Genomic DNA, 17,153 nt, shown 5'->3' with positions numbered 1-17,153 from the left:
AGTTCCTCAGTCCTGAATGACTGTTAGTTTTTCTAAATTGGAATTTAGTCAGTTTATACAAGGACTGTCCCCAGGCTAAAAGCCACAGATGAGAAAATAATCCTATGCTTCTCTCTTCTTCCAAATATGGACTCCCTTTTGTTTATTTACATATTTTTTAAAAATAGATTTTTAGAAAGAGAGGAAAGGAGGGGGAGAGACAAATGTCTGTCGATGTGGGAGTGCGACATCTATCCACTGCCTCCTGCACACTCGCTATCAGCAATCGAGCCCAAAACCCAGGCATGTGCCCTGACCAGGAATCAAACTGGCGACCTTTTGGTGGGCAGGACAAAGCCCAACCAACTGAGCCACACCAGCAGGGCTTCGCTCCCTCTCAGGAACTTCCTCCTTTTGTTCACTCTCTAGGGCTTTCAAGCTATTTTTTTATTTTGGGCAGAGTTAGTGGCTGCTCTGTGTGAACGGCACTGCCATGTTGCAGCTGGAGTTCTTGTTTCTTGGACATACCAAGTTTACTCCCGCTACAGGGCAGGGAACTCAAGCAGCCATTAAAAGGGTATTATCAGACCCCTCATTTAGTAACAAGTCCTCTTGAAGTTCTGGAATAAATCATGAAGGGAAGTGGTATATCTCGTGAGCATTTGGTATTTTATGAATTTAACAGGCATCTAGCAAACCTAAAATATATCTTATTGTCTTGGTACCAAGGGCCCTTTCCTATGTCAACCATCAATAAAGCTGGTATGTGCTACAAATGTAAAAATCCTATAAGTTGACTATGGGAGAAATAAATGTTTGAAACAAAAAGAGAATGCATATTACCAACCAGCAGTCCTGTTTTAAAAGTCTTTTTTAAAAATTATAAAATAAAGCATAGCTATAGAAAACCCTTGGATTTAAGCATATTTATTGATTGCAAGTCATTGCAATTATTATTATTGAAGGTCAGATTGTCTCATGTTTGCCAGTAGAAACCTTTCTGATATGGGCCAAATTATGTCCCTTACAGAAGTCCTAAATTGAAGCCCTAACTCCCAATCTGACTATTTTGGGAGATAGGGCCTTTATGGAGGTAATTAAGGTGAAATGAGGCCATAAGAATGGGCTTCAATCCAATGTTACTGGTGACTTTATAAGAAGAAAGACACCAGACAGTGCCAGGTGAGGACATGAGAAAAGGCAGCCATATGCACGTCAAGGAGAGTGGTCTCAAACTTGCCAGCATCTTGATCTTGGACTTCCCGCCTCTAGAACTGTGAGAAAATAAATTTCTCTTATTTAAGCCACTGGTTTGTGATTGTGTAATGGCAGCCCCAGCAGACTATCATAGCTCCTGAGTGCTTTTGATATGATCCTGTAGTTATTTGATAGTTTCTCTGCTATCTGGTGTACAGGAAGTTTTAGCTGATCTGTCATCTTATATATTCATTCCCCTAATCTAGAGTGAGTCATTTCTGTAGGAAGCACTGATTTCTTCTTGAGAGAAATGATATTTCAAGACCATAATCTGGGCATGTGGAATGCCCTTTGCCACTTGGTTAGTCATTGTTCTAGGTATTTTCAATGAAGCTAGGAAATATATATTTATTGAAGGTAAATTTATTCATAATTTCATATTGATACTTCAAATTCAAAATCACAGAGTTTTACTTAACCTCTTCTTTATTAGGCCTGTATCTCCTTTCTCCCACACTTAAAAATCCTAATTTTCAAGGATACAGTTTAGACTTAGAAAATAAGTCTTAGAAAATAAGAAAGTGAATATTGCATAATTGTTTGTTTTGAATTTCATATTGCTCTCACCACTGTTTTAGCTTACATGAAATACAGATTCTCTTTGTCCTGTTTTCCTCTTCAGGGCTTACATTGTTAACAATATTTGTTGTCACCATCTTTCAAATCCTTTCATTCCTTTTGATTTTTTATAGTTTTTTATTTTCTATCTTCTATTTTTTAAAAATATATTTTATTGTTTTTTTACAGAGAGGAAGGGAGAGAGATAGAGAGTCAGAAACATCGGTGAGAGAGAAACATCAATCAGCTGCCTCCTGCACATCTCCTACTGGGGATGTGCCCACAACCCAGGTACATGCCCTTGACCGGAATCGAACCTGGGACCCTTCAGTCCACAAGCCGACGCTCTATCCACTGAGCCAAACCGGTTTCGGCGATTTTCTATCTTCTATTTTTTAATGCATAACCTTCATGTGATTGCCTCCTATGTTTCTTCTCATTTAGTCTTCATTTTAGATTTTTTTCTTTCATCTTTAATTATTTCTTGAGTTCCATATCTTAGATTTTCTATTAATTTTGATTTATGTTGTTCTTTCATGTTTCGTGTCATTATCTTTTCGCTTGTTTTGAAATAGTATGGTTATATCTTTGATCTTTTTTGGTGGGGAATGTCTTTCTGACATGTTTTCTTTATGGGGATATCATTTTGTTCTTTATTCTCTTTTTTATTATAATAAGTTGATGTGGAATTTGACCTCTTATTGTTGTTCATTTTATATGAGGTTAGCTTTTTTTTCCTGAAAATTTAAATCGAGAATGGCTTCAAAGTGGCTTTTCTAACTTTATAGTTTTCTCTTCTGTTATTTTTGTGTAATATTCAAAAGTATGGTTGTTTGTTTTCTGAAATTTTCTGAATTTATTTCCCCTCCCACATTATTCTAGACCTTTTCCATCTATGTCTCTTAGATGCATCCTCTGTTGAATTTTGATTCCACTTCCAGGATTGTCTTTTCTGTGTGGGATTCTTCCCTGGAAAGGAGCCTGCTGGATCTGTTTAGAGATTTCGTAGGGGTCTGGATTGCTTCTGCTCATTCATTCTTTTTCATCAATGGTCCTTTGCACACATTTAATAATCAAGAGTGAAGAACACTCCAGGTTTCAGCTGCTATTCTCAAACTAGCCTTCTGGGCTTCCCCGTGAATTGCTGTTGGTTATTTCGGGTTCTTCTGTCTCCAGGTTCTTCAGACACTACCCCACTGCTTTATTCTTCTCCCTCCTGCCCAGAGCCTGCGTTGGGAGTATTATGGCATGTAGTTTAGTTGTCTCTTCTGGATTTATTTTCTAGTTCTATATGAAGATCTGGAGATGGTGGAAACTTTGCTGCCACTACCACCATCTTTCCATAATGCTTCCCAATGTTCCAGTTTTAACCTTTCTAGACAGCACACACAGATAGATGGCCGTGACAGCTTCGTATGCTGGTTAACAGAAAGGAAGGCAAAATAACCAATACTGCAGCTTCTTGGTGAGAAATGAAAAAAAAGAAGCTCCCACAATTCTGGTTGGGAGCCCCCTCAGCAAGGAACCTGCGGTTTTATTTTTAATTTCATTTATTTTCAGTGCTTTAATTCTTGTGGAGTTTGATTTTACTGTTCAGAAACATGCCTGCTGTTGAGAAACACGACTGTTGCCTTTGAGCCTGGGTTGTGTACTCTTGCTGTTTCATAGCATCCTTAGTCGGGCCATGTTCTTTGAAGTCAGGCTTTGAAATATTTTTAAAACGTGTCTTGTTACCATGTAGTATCTGTTTGGATTCCATCTGGCTTTGCTTTCTTATGATGCTTGTTCTATTTACAACAGGAGAACGGTAGCCTGGGCTCTTTGTCAACAAGCATCTTTTTATGTCCTTTGTGGTTATGCTGAGAATAAAATGTAAGATAGAATCCTTTCCCTGAGGAGGTGTAGTTCATCTCACCTGTCTTTTGGACTGATTCAGGAAGCAAGGGAGCTAGTTCCTTGCAGACTCTTTTCTCCATTCACTGCAACCCAAATTCCAAGTTACTTAAGCATATGTCATAGTTGATGCTGTTGAAAATGTTGTGCTGATTAAACATAACTAATCTTTGACTTACAGTCCTGATTTGTTTTGGAGTTTAGTTTTATTTCCAGTTTCCAAGGTGTATAAATGAAAGTCTGAATGAATCCACGCAGGTTCTCATCAACTTGAAGAATGTATTTGTTCTAAGTTGTCTAAATTGCTACCCATGGTTACTCAGAGATGCCGAGACATGAAGGTCTCCCTCCCGCACTGTGTTTAGGATAGCAGCCAGGGCGATTTGTAGCATCTTTCTAAGTGTACTTTCTACCACTTAAATTTTGTAAAAAAACAGCAATGGCAACTCTATAACTTGATATTTTAGCCTATTTTATTTTTGTAATATAACTCCTTTGATGGTTCCTAACCTGAATTTTTTTTCTTGCAATTTACCAAACGAATGACTTCTTTCAAAACTGGAATTAAAAATGGCCAGTTAGGGCTATCGATGAACCATTTATAGATTTAGGACTATTGCTTTCCTCCCAGTAGAGTGATTGTGAAGAATAATTTGGGGATCACTGCAAACACCAGGTCCCCACTTTGTAGTATGTCGGTGTGTGACATTGGGCAGTTTTCAGAACTTCTCTAGGTGACTATCTCCTCATGTGTAAAATGTGGTAGTAATGGCCCCTGTGCTCTGGAGTGATTTCAGATATCTTGATCTTACCCAGAACTAACTTTTGGAAATGTGATTCTGAGGCCGACTCTGTGTGAAAAAGTAGGAATAGTTTGAAAAGTGGCTGTTATGTGTATGTATCTGTGTGTGTCTTTAGACCAGTATATATAAGATATATTTGCTGGTCTAAAATTAGTCAATAACGGGCTAATACGGGAACTGTGTAACTCCCCAGAGATCAAGAGCCACAAGTCTTCTTCCTGCCCTAAAATAAAGGAGTAACTGTATTATGTTAGGCCTTGTAAAAATCAATGGTTCTAAGCTTTCTATAAAACCTGGGTAGCCTGGGAATGCCCTGGGACCTTCCCCGTGATGCCCTCATCAGGGTTATTCTTTTTAGGTGCCACTACACATCCGTACCTTCTCCTTCCTTCTCTAGCATACCTGCTATGTATAAAGGTGCTTGCCCTGGGACCCTATCCAGGATGTGAGGTGCTAATCATATTAGCCAAATTTTTAACCACAACTATTACATATGTTTAATAATTTCACAGACAGTTTCTGAATATGCTTAGAAAACTAAAAGGTGCTTTTTTAAAATTTTGAATTTATTGGGGTGACATTGGTTAATAAAATTATGTAGTTTTAAATAGGAGAAAGATAAATATCACATGATGTCACTCATTTGTGGAATATAATAAACAACATAAACTGATGAACATAAATAGATCCAGAGAAGCATCGAACAGACCCGTCAAACTTCAGAGGGAAGGCAAGGCGTAGGGGTGGTAAGAGATCAACCAAAGGACTTGTATGCATGCATATGAGCATAACCCATGGACACAGGCATGGGGTGAGGACATGTGCGGGGAGTGTGGGCGTGGCCTGGAGAGGTCAATGGGGGAAAAAGGAGACATATGTAATACTATATGTAATACTTTAAACAATAAAGGATTAAAAACAAACAAACAAACAAACAACAAAATAAAGTGCCTATGCATAGAGTATAAAATAGTTTTTGAGTGTGCAATTCTATGATACATCATCTGTATATTGCATTGTGTGCTCACCCCCCAAAGTCATAGGAGTTGTCTCTAGCAAGCTAGGTATGAGTAGAATATTTGATGCTGGTTTTGGGCCCATGTGGAGGTCTTGATTCATATCATGTTTGCTGATAATCACTTATTCACAAGAAGCACAAACATGATGTTGAAAATGACAAATCAGGTGAAGATTTTTACCTTCATCTGATGTACAAAATTTGATTTTATTTCCTCAAGAAAAACAATTGTTTTAGCCCATATACTTCTCTATACTATTTTCAGTGCAAATAATTTTAGCTGTTTAAAATAAGCAAAAATAAATTTTCTCTATTTAGCTATGTACTTACATAGTAGTATATTTGTTTTCTATTATATAGTCTATTTGTTAATAATTAATTGAGTGGACATAATATTTGATCAAAAAGTTAATAAAATATTTGAGCAAAGAATTAATGGTTGAGGATATTTTGTTTCATGTTTAGGTTCATGAACAATAGATAAATATTTTAATAGCAAGTGCTCTGGTAAATCAGTTCCTCACATAGAAACACAAACTCTTCATGTGCAGTGCTGTGCTGATCATTAATGCCTGACATGTAATATGTAATGTTTGTTAAATGAACAGATAATTATTCTGAAAAATCTTATATGTGTTCCAGGACCTGATCTTCAGGTTTGTGTATCCAAAAAACCTACATGTTGCACCAGGAAGATGGAGGAAAGGTATCAAATTGCGGCTCGCCAAGATATGCAGCAGGCGCTTCAAGCATCCAGCTCTACATTAAAGTTTCTAATATCTCGAAATGCAGCTGTTTTTCAAGGTAAATTTATCTCGTTAGGAATCTAAGGACAAGCCTTGTTATGTAACCTGCCTGTGGTCATTTTATTGATAAACTCAGCTGATTTCCTTCTCTGTCTTTGTGTATTATTTTGGCATAAATGAGGTTTTAACTTTTTTGAAACTTTAAAAATTGTTTCCAAGGCCAAATCGATATATACATTTTGAGTTGGACTTAGGAAAACTGTTTTGTTAATGAAATGGCCCTTGGAAATATGTGCCCTTCAACAGTTCCCATGGATTTACTTCAATATGAATGGACATAATTATTATATTTTATTAAAATATTTGATAACATAAATCTCATTATCTTTAAGTGTGTAATTGTTTTTAAAAATCTGATTTGAAGAAATATTTGTCTAATATTTCCCCTTGCAACCTCATGTGGTTCTCAGAACACCAGTATGATATATCAATGTGCAAACAAGTCTGATAAATAGTAAAATAGGAGCTATTAATTAGATGTTTAATGTTCAGCTAAGATCAGAACTCAACCTTAATTCAAACAATATGTTTATATATAAAATTAATGGGTTATGAAATTACAAGGCACATTACAAAATAGATGACCTTTTCCTTATTTTAGTCATCTCCTCTATAAAATTCCTTATTACTGTAATAAAATAGCTTAATTTATTTTTCCTCTTATAAAGCATTAGCTATTCAGTATATGATTGGAATGAAAATATTTATATTACACTGTTTTTCAAATAAATTTATTGCTTTTGTTCAATGCAAAATATAACTTCTGTTAGGATTTCTTTTTAATAAGTGTATTAATATCGATCTAAATAATTTGTGCTATGTTTATATACAGAACTAAATCACAAAGCTGATTAATTTTTAAAATTATACTATATATTAAATGAAATGAATACATAAATCAAGATAAAATTTGAATTAAAATGTAGTTCATGATTAATTGATGATTTTTTTGGTAGAAATTGTAAAATGTCAGATTTTAAGGTATTATTAATTTAGTGGTTCTTTTAGATATGTTAGAAAATAACCTTATTTCTGTTATGGGATTTAATCATGTACAGTTGTTGGAGGAAAGCATATTGATATGCTTTTTAAGCAAAGATTTGTGGTTTGAACTGGCTGAACTAGACACACACAGATAGCTATGTAGTGATTTTTTTCCTCATGAACATGATAGCAAATATAATACGGAAAATACATTTTAGAGATAAATAGACCAGTTTAGCCAGAGCAAGGAATTGTAGATGGGAATAGTGGATCACATGCTTGAAAAGGTAAGTTGGACTCATATGGAAAAAAACTTAAAACATCAACTTGATTTAGTTCTGTGAAAAAAGCCTTTGGTATTTTTTTTTCTTTTCCCCCCCTTTATTGAATAAGATATTACAAATGTGTCCTTATCCCCCCAATGTCCCCTCATCCCTCCAATCCTGCCCTCACCCTCACCCCCTGTTGTCCACATCCATCACTTGTGCTTATATGCATGCATACAAGTCCTTTGGTTGATCTTTCCCCCGCACCCCCATCCTATCCCGCTTTCCCTCTGAGTTTTGAGCATCTGATTGATGCTTCTCTGTCTCTACATCTGCATTATGCTAAGTGAAATAAGTCAGTCAGAAAAATATAAATATCACATTCTCTCACTCATTTGTGGATTATAATGAACAACGTAAACTGATGAACAAAAGCCTTTGGTATTTTGATAGGGATTACACTGAATCTGTAGATTGATTTGAGTAGCATGGGCATTTTAATGATGTTAATTCTTCTTGTCTGTGAGCATGGTATATGTTTCAATTTATTTGTGTCTTTAATTTCTTTCTTCCTTTTTTACACTTCTTCAAGTACAGGTTTTTTACCTCATTGGTTAAATTTATTCCTAGTTATTTTATTCTTTTTGATGCAATTATAAATGGGATTGATTTCTTTATTTCTCTTTCTAATAGTTGGTTATTGGTATATAAAAATGCAACTGATTTCTGAGTATTAATTTTATATCCTGCTACTTTTCTGAATTCATTTATCAGTTCTAATAAACTTTTGGTGTAATCTTTAGGGTTCTCTCTCTATATTATTGTCATCTGCAAATAATGACAGTTTAGTACTTCCTTTCCAACTTGGATGCCTTTTATTTCTTTTTCTTGTCTGATTTTGGTGGCTAGTCCTTTTCGTACTTTGTTGAATAAAAGTGGTGAAAGCGGACATCCTTGTCTTGTTCCTGATCTTAAAAGAAAGCTATCGAAAATAGTATGGAGGTTCCTCAAAAACTTAAAAATAGAACTACCTAAGGATCCAGCAATTCCAGTTCTGGGTAGTTATCTGAAGAAATCTTAAATGCTAATTAGGAAAGATATATGCACCCCTGTGTTCATTACAGCATTATTTACAACTAGAGGCCTGATGCACGAAATTCGTGCCAGGGGCCCAGCCCTCGCAGCTGTGGTGGCTTGCCTCGGCCTTCGCAGCCCTGGCTTCGTCCAGAAGACGTCCAGTCTAATTAGCATATTATGCTTTTATTATTATAGATAGTCAAGATATGGAAGCTACCCAAGTGCCCATCAATAGACAGTTGTATAAAGAAGATGAATACTAGCCATAAAATAGAATGAAATCTTACTATTTGGTACAGCATAGATGGACCTAGAGAGTATTATGCTAAGTGAAGTAAGTCAGACAGAGAAAGATAAATACCATATGATTTACTTATATGTGGCATATAATGAACAAAATAAATGAAAAAGAAAAACGAAAATAAAGTCATAGATACAGAGAACAAGTTAATGGTCGCCAGATGGTAAGGGGGTTGGGTAATATGTGAAAAGGTGAAAGGGATCAAGAAGTACAAATTGCCAGTTATTAAAATGGTCATGAGATGTAAGTAAAGCATAGGGAGTAGAATATATATATATATTTATATATATGCCTAATATGCTAATTGTCCCTCAGACTGTTAGACCAGTTACTATGACATGCACTGACTACTAGGGGGCAGATGCTGTGACCGGTAGGTTAGCTTGCTGCTGGGGTCCGGCCGATCGGAACTGGACTAGATGGGCTGGACATTCCCTGGAGCCCTCCCATGGTCCCCCCCAGTTGGCCTGTCCCTCCCCAGCCCTGATCGTATGCTGGTGGGGTCCCTTGGCCTGGCCTGTGCCCTCTCACAATCTGGGACCCCTTGGTGTGTGTTGGAGAGCTGGTTTCGACCCGACCCCAGCAGGTCAGGCCAAGGGACTCCCATGAACCAGTCCTCTAGTAATGTAATAATTGTCTATAGTGTACATTGGGTACTAGACTTATCAGGTGTTCACTTCATAAGGTATTAAATGTTTAATCACTGGTTGTACACCTGGAACTAATATAATGTGTGTCAACTGTAATTGAAAAATAAATTTTAAAGAATTAAAAAAATCATTAACTTGGGTTTGAGAGCGTCTTTAAAGATTTTTGAACAGGGAGCTTAATTATGATTTCTTCTCTTTTAATATGCAACCTAAATCCCTCAAGTAAGACTATATGACTGAAGAGAATCACTACAAAGCAAACCTAATTTTTTTTGGATAACAGTGCTAACTATCTAGGTGAAAGAAAGTGCCAATAGCTACTAACACTTAGGCATTAATTCAATATTGGTGGAATATTTCTTCTGTCTTGAAAGATACTGTAGCAAACTTTTTACATATTCTTGGATAAATTGATTAAGATAGAGAAAATTGAGTTCAAAAGATTGGGAAAAACACAAGCCCTGATTACTTATTTATACTTTTAAGATGGGTTTAAGCTGCTGAAAGATTTTGTTGATATTGCTGTAAGTTTGGTGATAACTACCTAAATAGTAGAAATATATGGGGTTGTCTCTGTCTACCAGAGTGGCAGGTAATTTTATGTAAATTTAATTTTTTTTCTCTTTAAGAATTTGTATGTGCTGGATTCAAGAGGTTGAGTTTTGGTATTTATTTAAATATTAATCATAAAAATGAAAATGGGAGGGACTTTCTTAAATGTGATTTGTTATAACCAAATATTGTTTTCTCCCTTTGTGGAATGATGAGTTTTATTTGAGAATTATGAGAAGGCAAGACAAACTTAGAAAAAATTTGCCTAAAGTCTAATTTTACTGGAACAAATTCTCTTACAAGAAGAATATCTGTTTTTAATTTAATGAACAGAATAATAATTTTAGGCTTATTTTCATACAAACAAGTTTAAATATATATGCTAAAAGTAATTTTAGAAATCACATTTACTCTTTGATAACTGAGCAGAGGCTACTTTATCAATAAGTAAAATGCCTTCCATCTATTTTCTGTGCAATCAATTATTTGGAAACAATTCAAAGTCATTACTTTTCTAAGATTAAAGAATCCAAGCACATTTTATTGGGAAACAAGTCTAACTGAGAAAAATTTAATGGGGAAGTCAATTCACTTTTCAAATGATTTAAGTAGATTTGCTACATTTTGGATATTTTGATTTTTAAGCATTTCATTTATGTCTTCTGCTTCAGCAATAAACTGTTTTTTGTGTTGTTTTTTTTTTAGTGGTATTTTGGGTTATGAAAGACTTAGGGCTGGGATACAGTATGGTCTCTTCTGTCATGGATCTTATGGATGCCCATGGAAATACATTTTTGAAGCAACGCTTTAGATTTTGCTGATGGGGATAGTCACTTGGGTCTGTAGATTTAGTGAGCCCCATGTTTTTGTGAGATGAAGGGATTTTTTAGGGGGGAGAGGAAACAGTGCGGGCAACTGGTGGGCGAGGACACAAGGTTATCCTGTGTACAGTCCACGTTCAGTCTGGGGTTCAGCGCTGGATGACATATACCAGTGGGGTTGGCATCAGCCTGCTGCGACAACTCTTCCATTTCTTTCTTTTAAGAAATTTGTTGGTGTGGTGTGTTTTTTTGTGGTTTTTTTGTTTGTTTGTTGTTTTTTTTTAAAGTCATATTTCCTTAAACAGAACAACAAAACAAAAATTTGTTTTGGAAGGACCCATAATTATGACTTGGGAATTTACTCAATCGTAAGGGTAGTCATTCATGCAGCATGCAGGGTTCTGTAAGATAACAGGCCCAAGCTGATACCCCTGTGTCTGCTGCTGTTCATGAGAAAGTGGTGCTGTTTGCAGAGGGACTTTGTCACAGTGCAGAGAACTGTTCTTCATTCTCAGGGGCTGACTGCTCATGATTAAAGGGGAACAACCTGCTAAACGTGAAAGTTTGTTGCTCTTCATCTGTTTTACTATGAGTTGGGATTGACTGCTTTAAAAATATTTTGAAAATATTCCTGGCAAAGGTTTTATTTATTTCTACACTAAAGTATGGTGTGACTTATGAAGAAATACTGAAGTTGACAGAGAATATGTAACCTGCTGTGAAAAAGCAACTTTCATCCAGCTTTCAAGTTTTTAAATCTCCATTTCAATAAGATAATAGTTTAGTTTTTAAAATTTAACACTATAAATTTTCAGCATCACTTTCAAAAATAAAATCAAGGACCACTTGGGAGAACACTATTGGAAGCATTTTTTTTTTTAAACTGGTAAGATAAGGTTAAGAAATTATATATTTCTTTTGAGATATACCTTCTCCTATTTCTTCATCTTCAAGTAGCTCAAATATTTTTAAACTATGTGGTAGATACTAAGATTTTATTCTGGCAGTTTCAAGTTTTCTATAAAAATTAAAAATATACATTATTACAAAAGTCTGAGTGATAAATAATATTTAGCACAGGAAGGATTTAACATCTTTATTAATGATTTCATTCTCTTAGCTAATTAACTTTTCATTTTTTGATTGTAAGTACCTGAAAGATTGACAAGCTTGTCCTCTTGGGTTGAAATACTAGATTTAGGAATTTAATAAAAATGTATTCCTATTTTTAATGAAACATAGGAATATGTTCAAAATTAAATATCTTTTAAAAGCAGGTGAATTAAGGGTGAGAATATAATTAATGGATTGTCCTCCTTCACACTAACAGATATTAGCTACTGCAAAGTGTACAGCTGCTGTAAAACTAGTTTAAAGTATGTGTGTTTGTACACATAGTCAAAGCACAAGGATGTAGTGAATATTTGACTATATTAAGATATGGGTAAGTAAATTGACTTACATTTATATTTAGCATGGAATACATTATTCTTATTTGGTTTACAGAGGTGGATAATATTTAAAATTATTCCCTGAAAGAGCATTATGTGGAAGGATAAAGGAATAATGCTATTCCCAACACTGAGACTTATCTGGTCAAAAATCCATAGGTAAGAGAACTGGTAGCCTTAGGCTGGCAGTGTTGAGGAGACTTGTTTATTTTCCCTTTTCTCTAGCACCTAGAGCAGATACTCAATAGATGTAATTAAATGAACTGCATGAGCCCGGCTAGCATTGCTCAGTGGTTAAGCACTGACCTATGAACCAGGAAGTCCTGGTTCGATTCTCAGTCAGGGCACATGCCTGGGTTGCGGGCTCGGGGATCCTGTAGTAGGCAGCCAATTAATGGTCCTTTCTCATCATTGATGTTTCTATCTTCCTCTCCCTCTCCCTTTATCTCCAAAATCAATAATAATATATATTTAAAAAATGAACAGTATGAGTAAATGAAGAAATGAATGGGACTTAGCAGGAAGATGGTTCTGAAATAAAATGACAGATTTCCTCCCTCGCTGCCTTCATTCTTTTTTTCTTTTCTTTATTTCTCTATTGATGCAATTAATACTAATATATCTGTGAAACACCTACTGTGTGCCAGCACTGTCAGGTGCTTGATTGTACAGTGTCCAAAATTCAGATCTATTTTTATTTCCATTGGCTCCTTCAGACTTCTAGTATGCCAACATTGATTTATTGATTTTATGAACTAGAAAGGGGTGCATTATAGTGTTTCTGTCAGTGGCATTCCTTACGAATGTGATTACAATTATTTTCCCATTCAGTTTTAGGCATGGGTTAGTGTGTTGACAGCTATCAATGCAATTGGTCTTTATCCAACTGTTCTTTATCTCTGAAATGTTAGAACTTGTTTCTTTTGGCCCTAGCTGGTTATTCCCAGTGGTTAGAGGATTGGCCTGTGGACTGAAGGATCATAGGTTTGATTCCAGTCAAGGGCACATACCTCGGTTGCAGGCTCAGTTCTAAGCCAGATTGGGGCACGTGTGGCCGGTGACCAATCAATGTGTCTCTCTCATATAGATATTTCTCTCTGTCTCTCCCCCACCCTTCCATTCTCTCTAAAAAAAAATAAATGGAAAAAATATCCTTGGGTGAGGATTAAAAAAAATGTTTCTTTTGATTCTATATCAGCAGGCTTCTATTAATTATGAAAATGAGTGATTTCCCTATATTATAGATTAAAGTTGCAAGAGCTTAAATTACTTTTCAGCTAGAAACAAAGCTTGCTTTGAATGAAGCATTATCTACAGTGGAAAATATTAAGTATAATTCGAACACTGGGTTTACTTTGTAAAATTTCTTTTTAAAATTGTAAGTAGTAAACTTTTAGTTGTTTTAATTCTGACTGATGATAACTTATGATAATACCACATATTGTCACGGCAAGCTTACCTAGAAGCATAGTAACCCATTGGCAGTAGGCTAAATAATTTTTCTTGATTTTATATTAAACACAGCTTCAGTTCAATCTTTTCAATGTGAGAACTGTGCATTTATTGACTAGAAGAAGAGTTGACATTTCCTCAGATAGTTCTTTCTCTTTTCATTTTTTTTTTGCTTAATCCCTTCTGTCCCCCTATCCAGCCCCATACTGTCAGCTGTCTCTATTTTGCTTGTTAGTTCATTGAATCTAATCATCTGATTTTTATCATATGGTTATCTTTATATTAGTTTAATCTTGCATTTGCATAAGGTATCAAAAGGAATGACTCTCAAAAGCTACCTTTGCTTTGAGTAAAGGACGGGATGTGGGAGGTTAAAACTAGCTATGTTTTTGAGATTTATCTTTCCCTCTATCTCTTATTCGTCCATGTAAAAGGATTTATAAAATTTCTCTTTATAGATATGCAATATTTGTTCATTCTCCTTTTTATAAATTTCCAATTTATTTTTGTACTTTCAGCGCTGCAGTGAACATTCTTATTCATGTCTCCATAGGCACATGCTTCTCTAGGATTTAGACATAGAAGTGAAATAGTGGCTTATAGGCTATGAATATTGTCAACTTTCCTAGATTTTGCTGAATAGCTTTTGTAAGGCACTGAGCCAATTTAAACTCCCACACACAGTTGGTATGCTCTGTCATTTTCCCACATCTTTCCCAACAGTATTGTCAGAATTTTAAAAGATTTGCTGATATGAAATGATACCTTATTTTCAAAATATGTGGTTCCCTGTTATTAGGGAGTCTGAATGTCTTTTCACTAACTGTTCTTTACTTTGTGTGTTCTTCATTTTCCTTTATATGTATGTCCTGTGAACTATGTACACACATTGAGCAGCCTTCTCACCTGTGGTGCCTATGAATTTTTAAAACATGCAATACCTGACTATTTAGTCAAGGGCACTGACCTCTTTTCCCTTAGATAGTCAAATAAGAAAAACAACAACCAACACAGTAGTCATCTAGTATGAATGAATCAAAATTATAACTATTTTTAAAAATCAGAAATGGAAACAGTACATTTTTTGGTGTGCCACAGAATTTTACTAATTAGTTTACGGATGCCATGAGATAAAAAAAGGTTGAAAATCACCGACTTAGAGAATATTCACCATGTTGTGCTTTGTATGCATTTAAAATATTTTTCTATTGCCACATCTTTAAAGTTTTAGCTAAAATATCAAATTCCCTCCCATATTTTGCAAAAATCCAAGCTTTTCACAAGTTTTTTGCACATTCCCAGGGCTTGCAGTCACATGGTTACGCCTGCCTCTGCATCCCTGCTTTTTTCATTTGCTTTTGTCTCTTATTGCTTTAATTAAAATGAAAAATAAAACTAAATTGCCACCTCCATGGAATACACGTATATGAACACATATTAACCTAAGATGTATGTATAAAATACATTTTATGAGATGTTGGTTATAAAGGAAGATCAAGTCTGAAAAATCAGGATAATTTTAAGTTGAGCATTTATTTCTGTGTTTGCAAGTATATTCCAGCTCTCACTCCACCATCACCCCCTAAAGCTAACATCCTCACATTGTTCTTTCTGGTCCTTATCTCTCCCACTTCTTGTGTAATACTTCTTTCCTCCCTAGATAGTGAGATAATACATCTTCTAGTTTTTACATTTATTATGTGAGCATGGATGTGTTAAATAACAATCATGTGGCTCTGAGAGTGAATTTAACCTGAGTACCCTTATTTATTTTAATATGAAAATTTATTTTATTTTTAACATCTTTTTCTCAGTTTTATTGAGCTATCATAGACATATAACATTATGATAATATTGTGTATTTTTAAGGTGTACATTAGTTAGTTATTCATAACAGGAAAGAAACAAAGGAAAGGCCAGATATTATAGGCATGTCATTGGACAGCTTCACTAGGAAGCTCCAATTTCATACTCCCCAGGGAACTCTGGCTTATTCCATGCAAAGCATTGGGGTAAGGGATTCAACAAAGAGAAGATCGATGCATGCCCAGTGAAGCTGGGGTGACAGAGGAAAGGTACTTGTCTGTCAGTCACACCTGGGGACAGAGATGTTGTCCAGGATAGGCCTGCTTACTGTAAGAGTGTGAACATTTGGGAATGCATAATCCCCTAAGCAAAGAAGCTCCTTCTCTTGGGCACTTGGGACTCTTGTTGCTCGGGTGCACTCTCTTGGTTCCCTTGCATTTGCCCGTGTGGCCCATAAGCATTCAGACCCAAATGCAGTGGACTAATAATGGACTGCAATGGGAAACACAAGCTAAGCTAGCCTCTTGGTGGACTGGACCTGGCTCCAACATGGAAAGCTAGCCTGATGCTGGACTGGACACTGGCTCTGATTTTAGCTCTGATGAAACCCCAGCTACACTTTTTCTATAATTGAACTAAAGGAAATGGGACTTTGGAAACCCAGGGGTATAATTCCACAGAAATAAAGCTTTCTATCATATCTCATCCCCCCATGCGAGTCTCAGAAAATTTCTTTTCTCGGGATATCACAAGAAGCCCAACCCCATGAGCAACGGGGGGAGACGAGCCCCTCTCCTCTTCTTTAACAATATAATCACCATCATGTCACAAAATTACCATTTGTTTTTGTGGTTAGAGCATTTAAGATCTACTGTCTTAGCAAATGTCAGCCATATAATACAGCATCATTAACCACCATGCTGTACTTACCTTCTAACTGGAAGTTTGTACCCTTTGACTAACATATCCCAATTCACCCCCCCCCCCCACCCAATCCCTGTTACCAACATTCTGCTCTTTAAATTGAGTAATTTTTGATCAGCCTAATATCCATTAGATATTTGGGAGCAATGAATTTCCCAAGCCCATTATACAAGGTGACCCCCCCCCCCAAATGTATACACACTTTAACAGCTGATAGCTCAACTTTGAAAATGAAATGTATTTTAATAAACACTGCCTTTATAATTATTCAAAGGCTGTGTATACATTTTTGGGATACCCTATACATACAAAGTACAGTGATATTTTATTAAATGTAGATAAGGTATATAATCTTTTTTTCTAGTATTATTTAAATTAAGACCATGATATATTTTCAAATGTTAATGTTGATAACATTTGTAATCCATGAAAATAAATAATTATCAGCTACTTATAGAGCAGAGCTTATCTTAAAAATATTTACTTCTGAAAGCAATAATCAACAGACTGATGATTGACAGAGGGAGGGGGGTTGGGGGTTGAAACAGGTGAAGA

The 17,153-nt window shown here is 35.6% G+C and overlaps 1 protein-coding gene across 2 annotated transcripts in view; it reads left to right on the top strand.

Annotated features, from left to right (window-relative positions):
• Positions 1-17,153, top strand: part of GPC5 (glypican 5) — a 1,292,689-nt gene that overhangs the window by 29,142 nt on the left and 1,246,394 nt on the right. For both annotated transcript variants that reach the window (XM_081082596.1, XM_081082595.1), the window contains exon 2: positions 6,151-6,312. In XM_081082596.1, coding sequence (XP_080938722.1) covers positions 6,151-6,312 — 162 coding nt within the window. The remainder of the gene's footprint in view (positions 1-6,150; positions 6,313-17,153) is intronic.

Source organism: Myotis nattereri (assembly GCF_964212035.1).
Source record: "Myotis nattereri genome assembly, chromosome: 2".
Classification (NCBI taxonomy): domain Eukaryota; kingdom Metazoa; phylum Chordata; class Mammalia; order Chiroptera; family Vespertilionidae; genus Myotis; species Myotis nattereri.
Note: the sequence above shows the minus strand (reverse complement) of the source record. Positions and strands in the feature narration are given on the sequence as shown.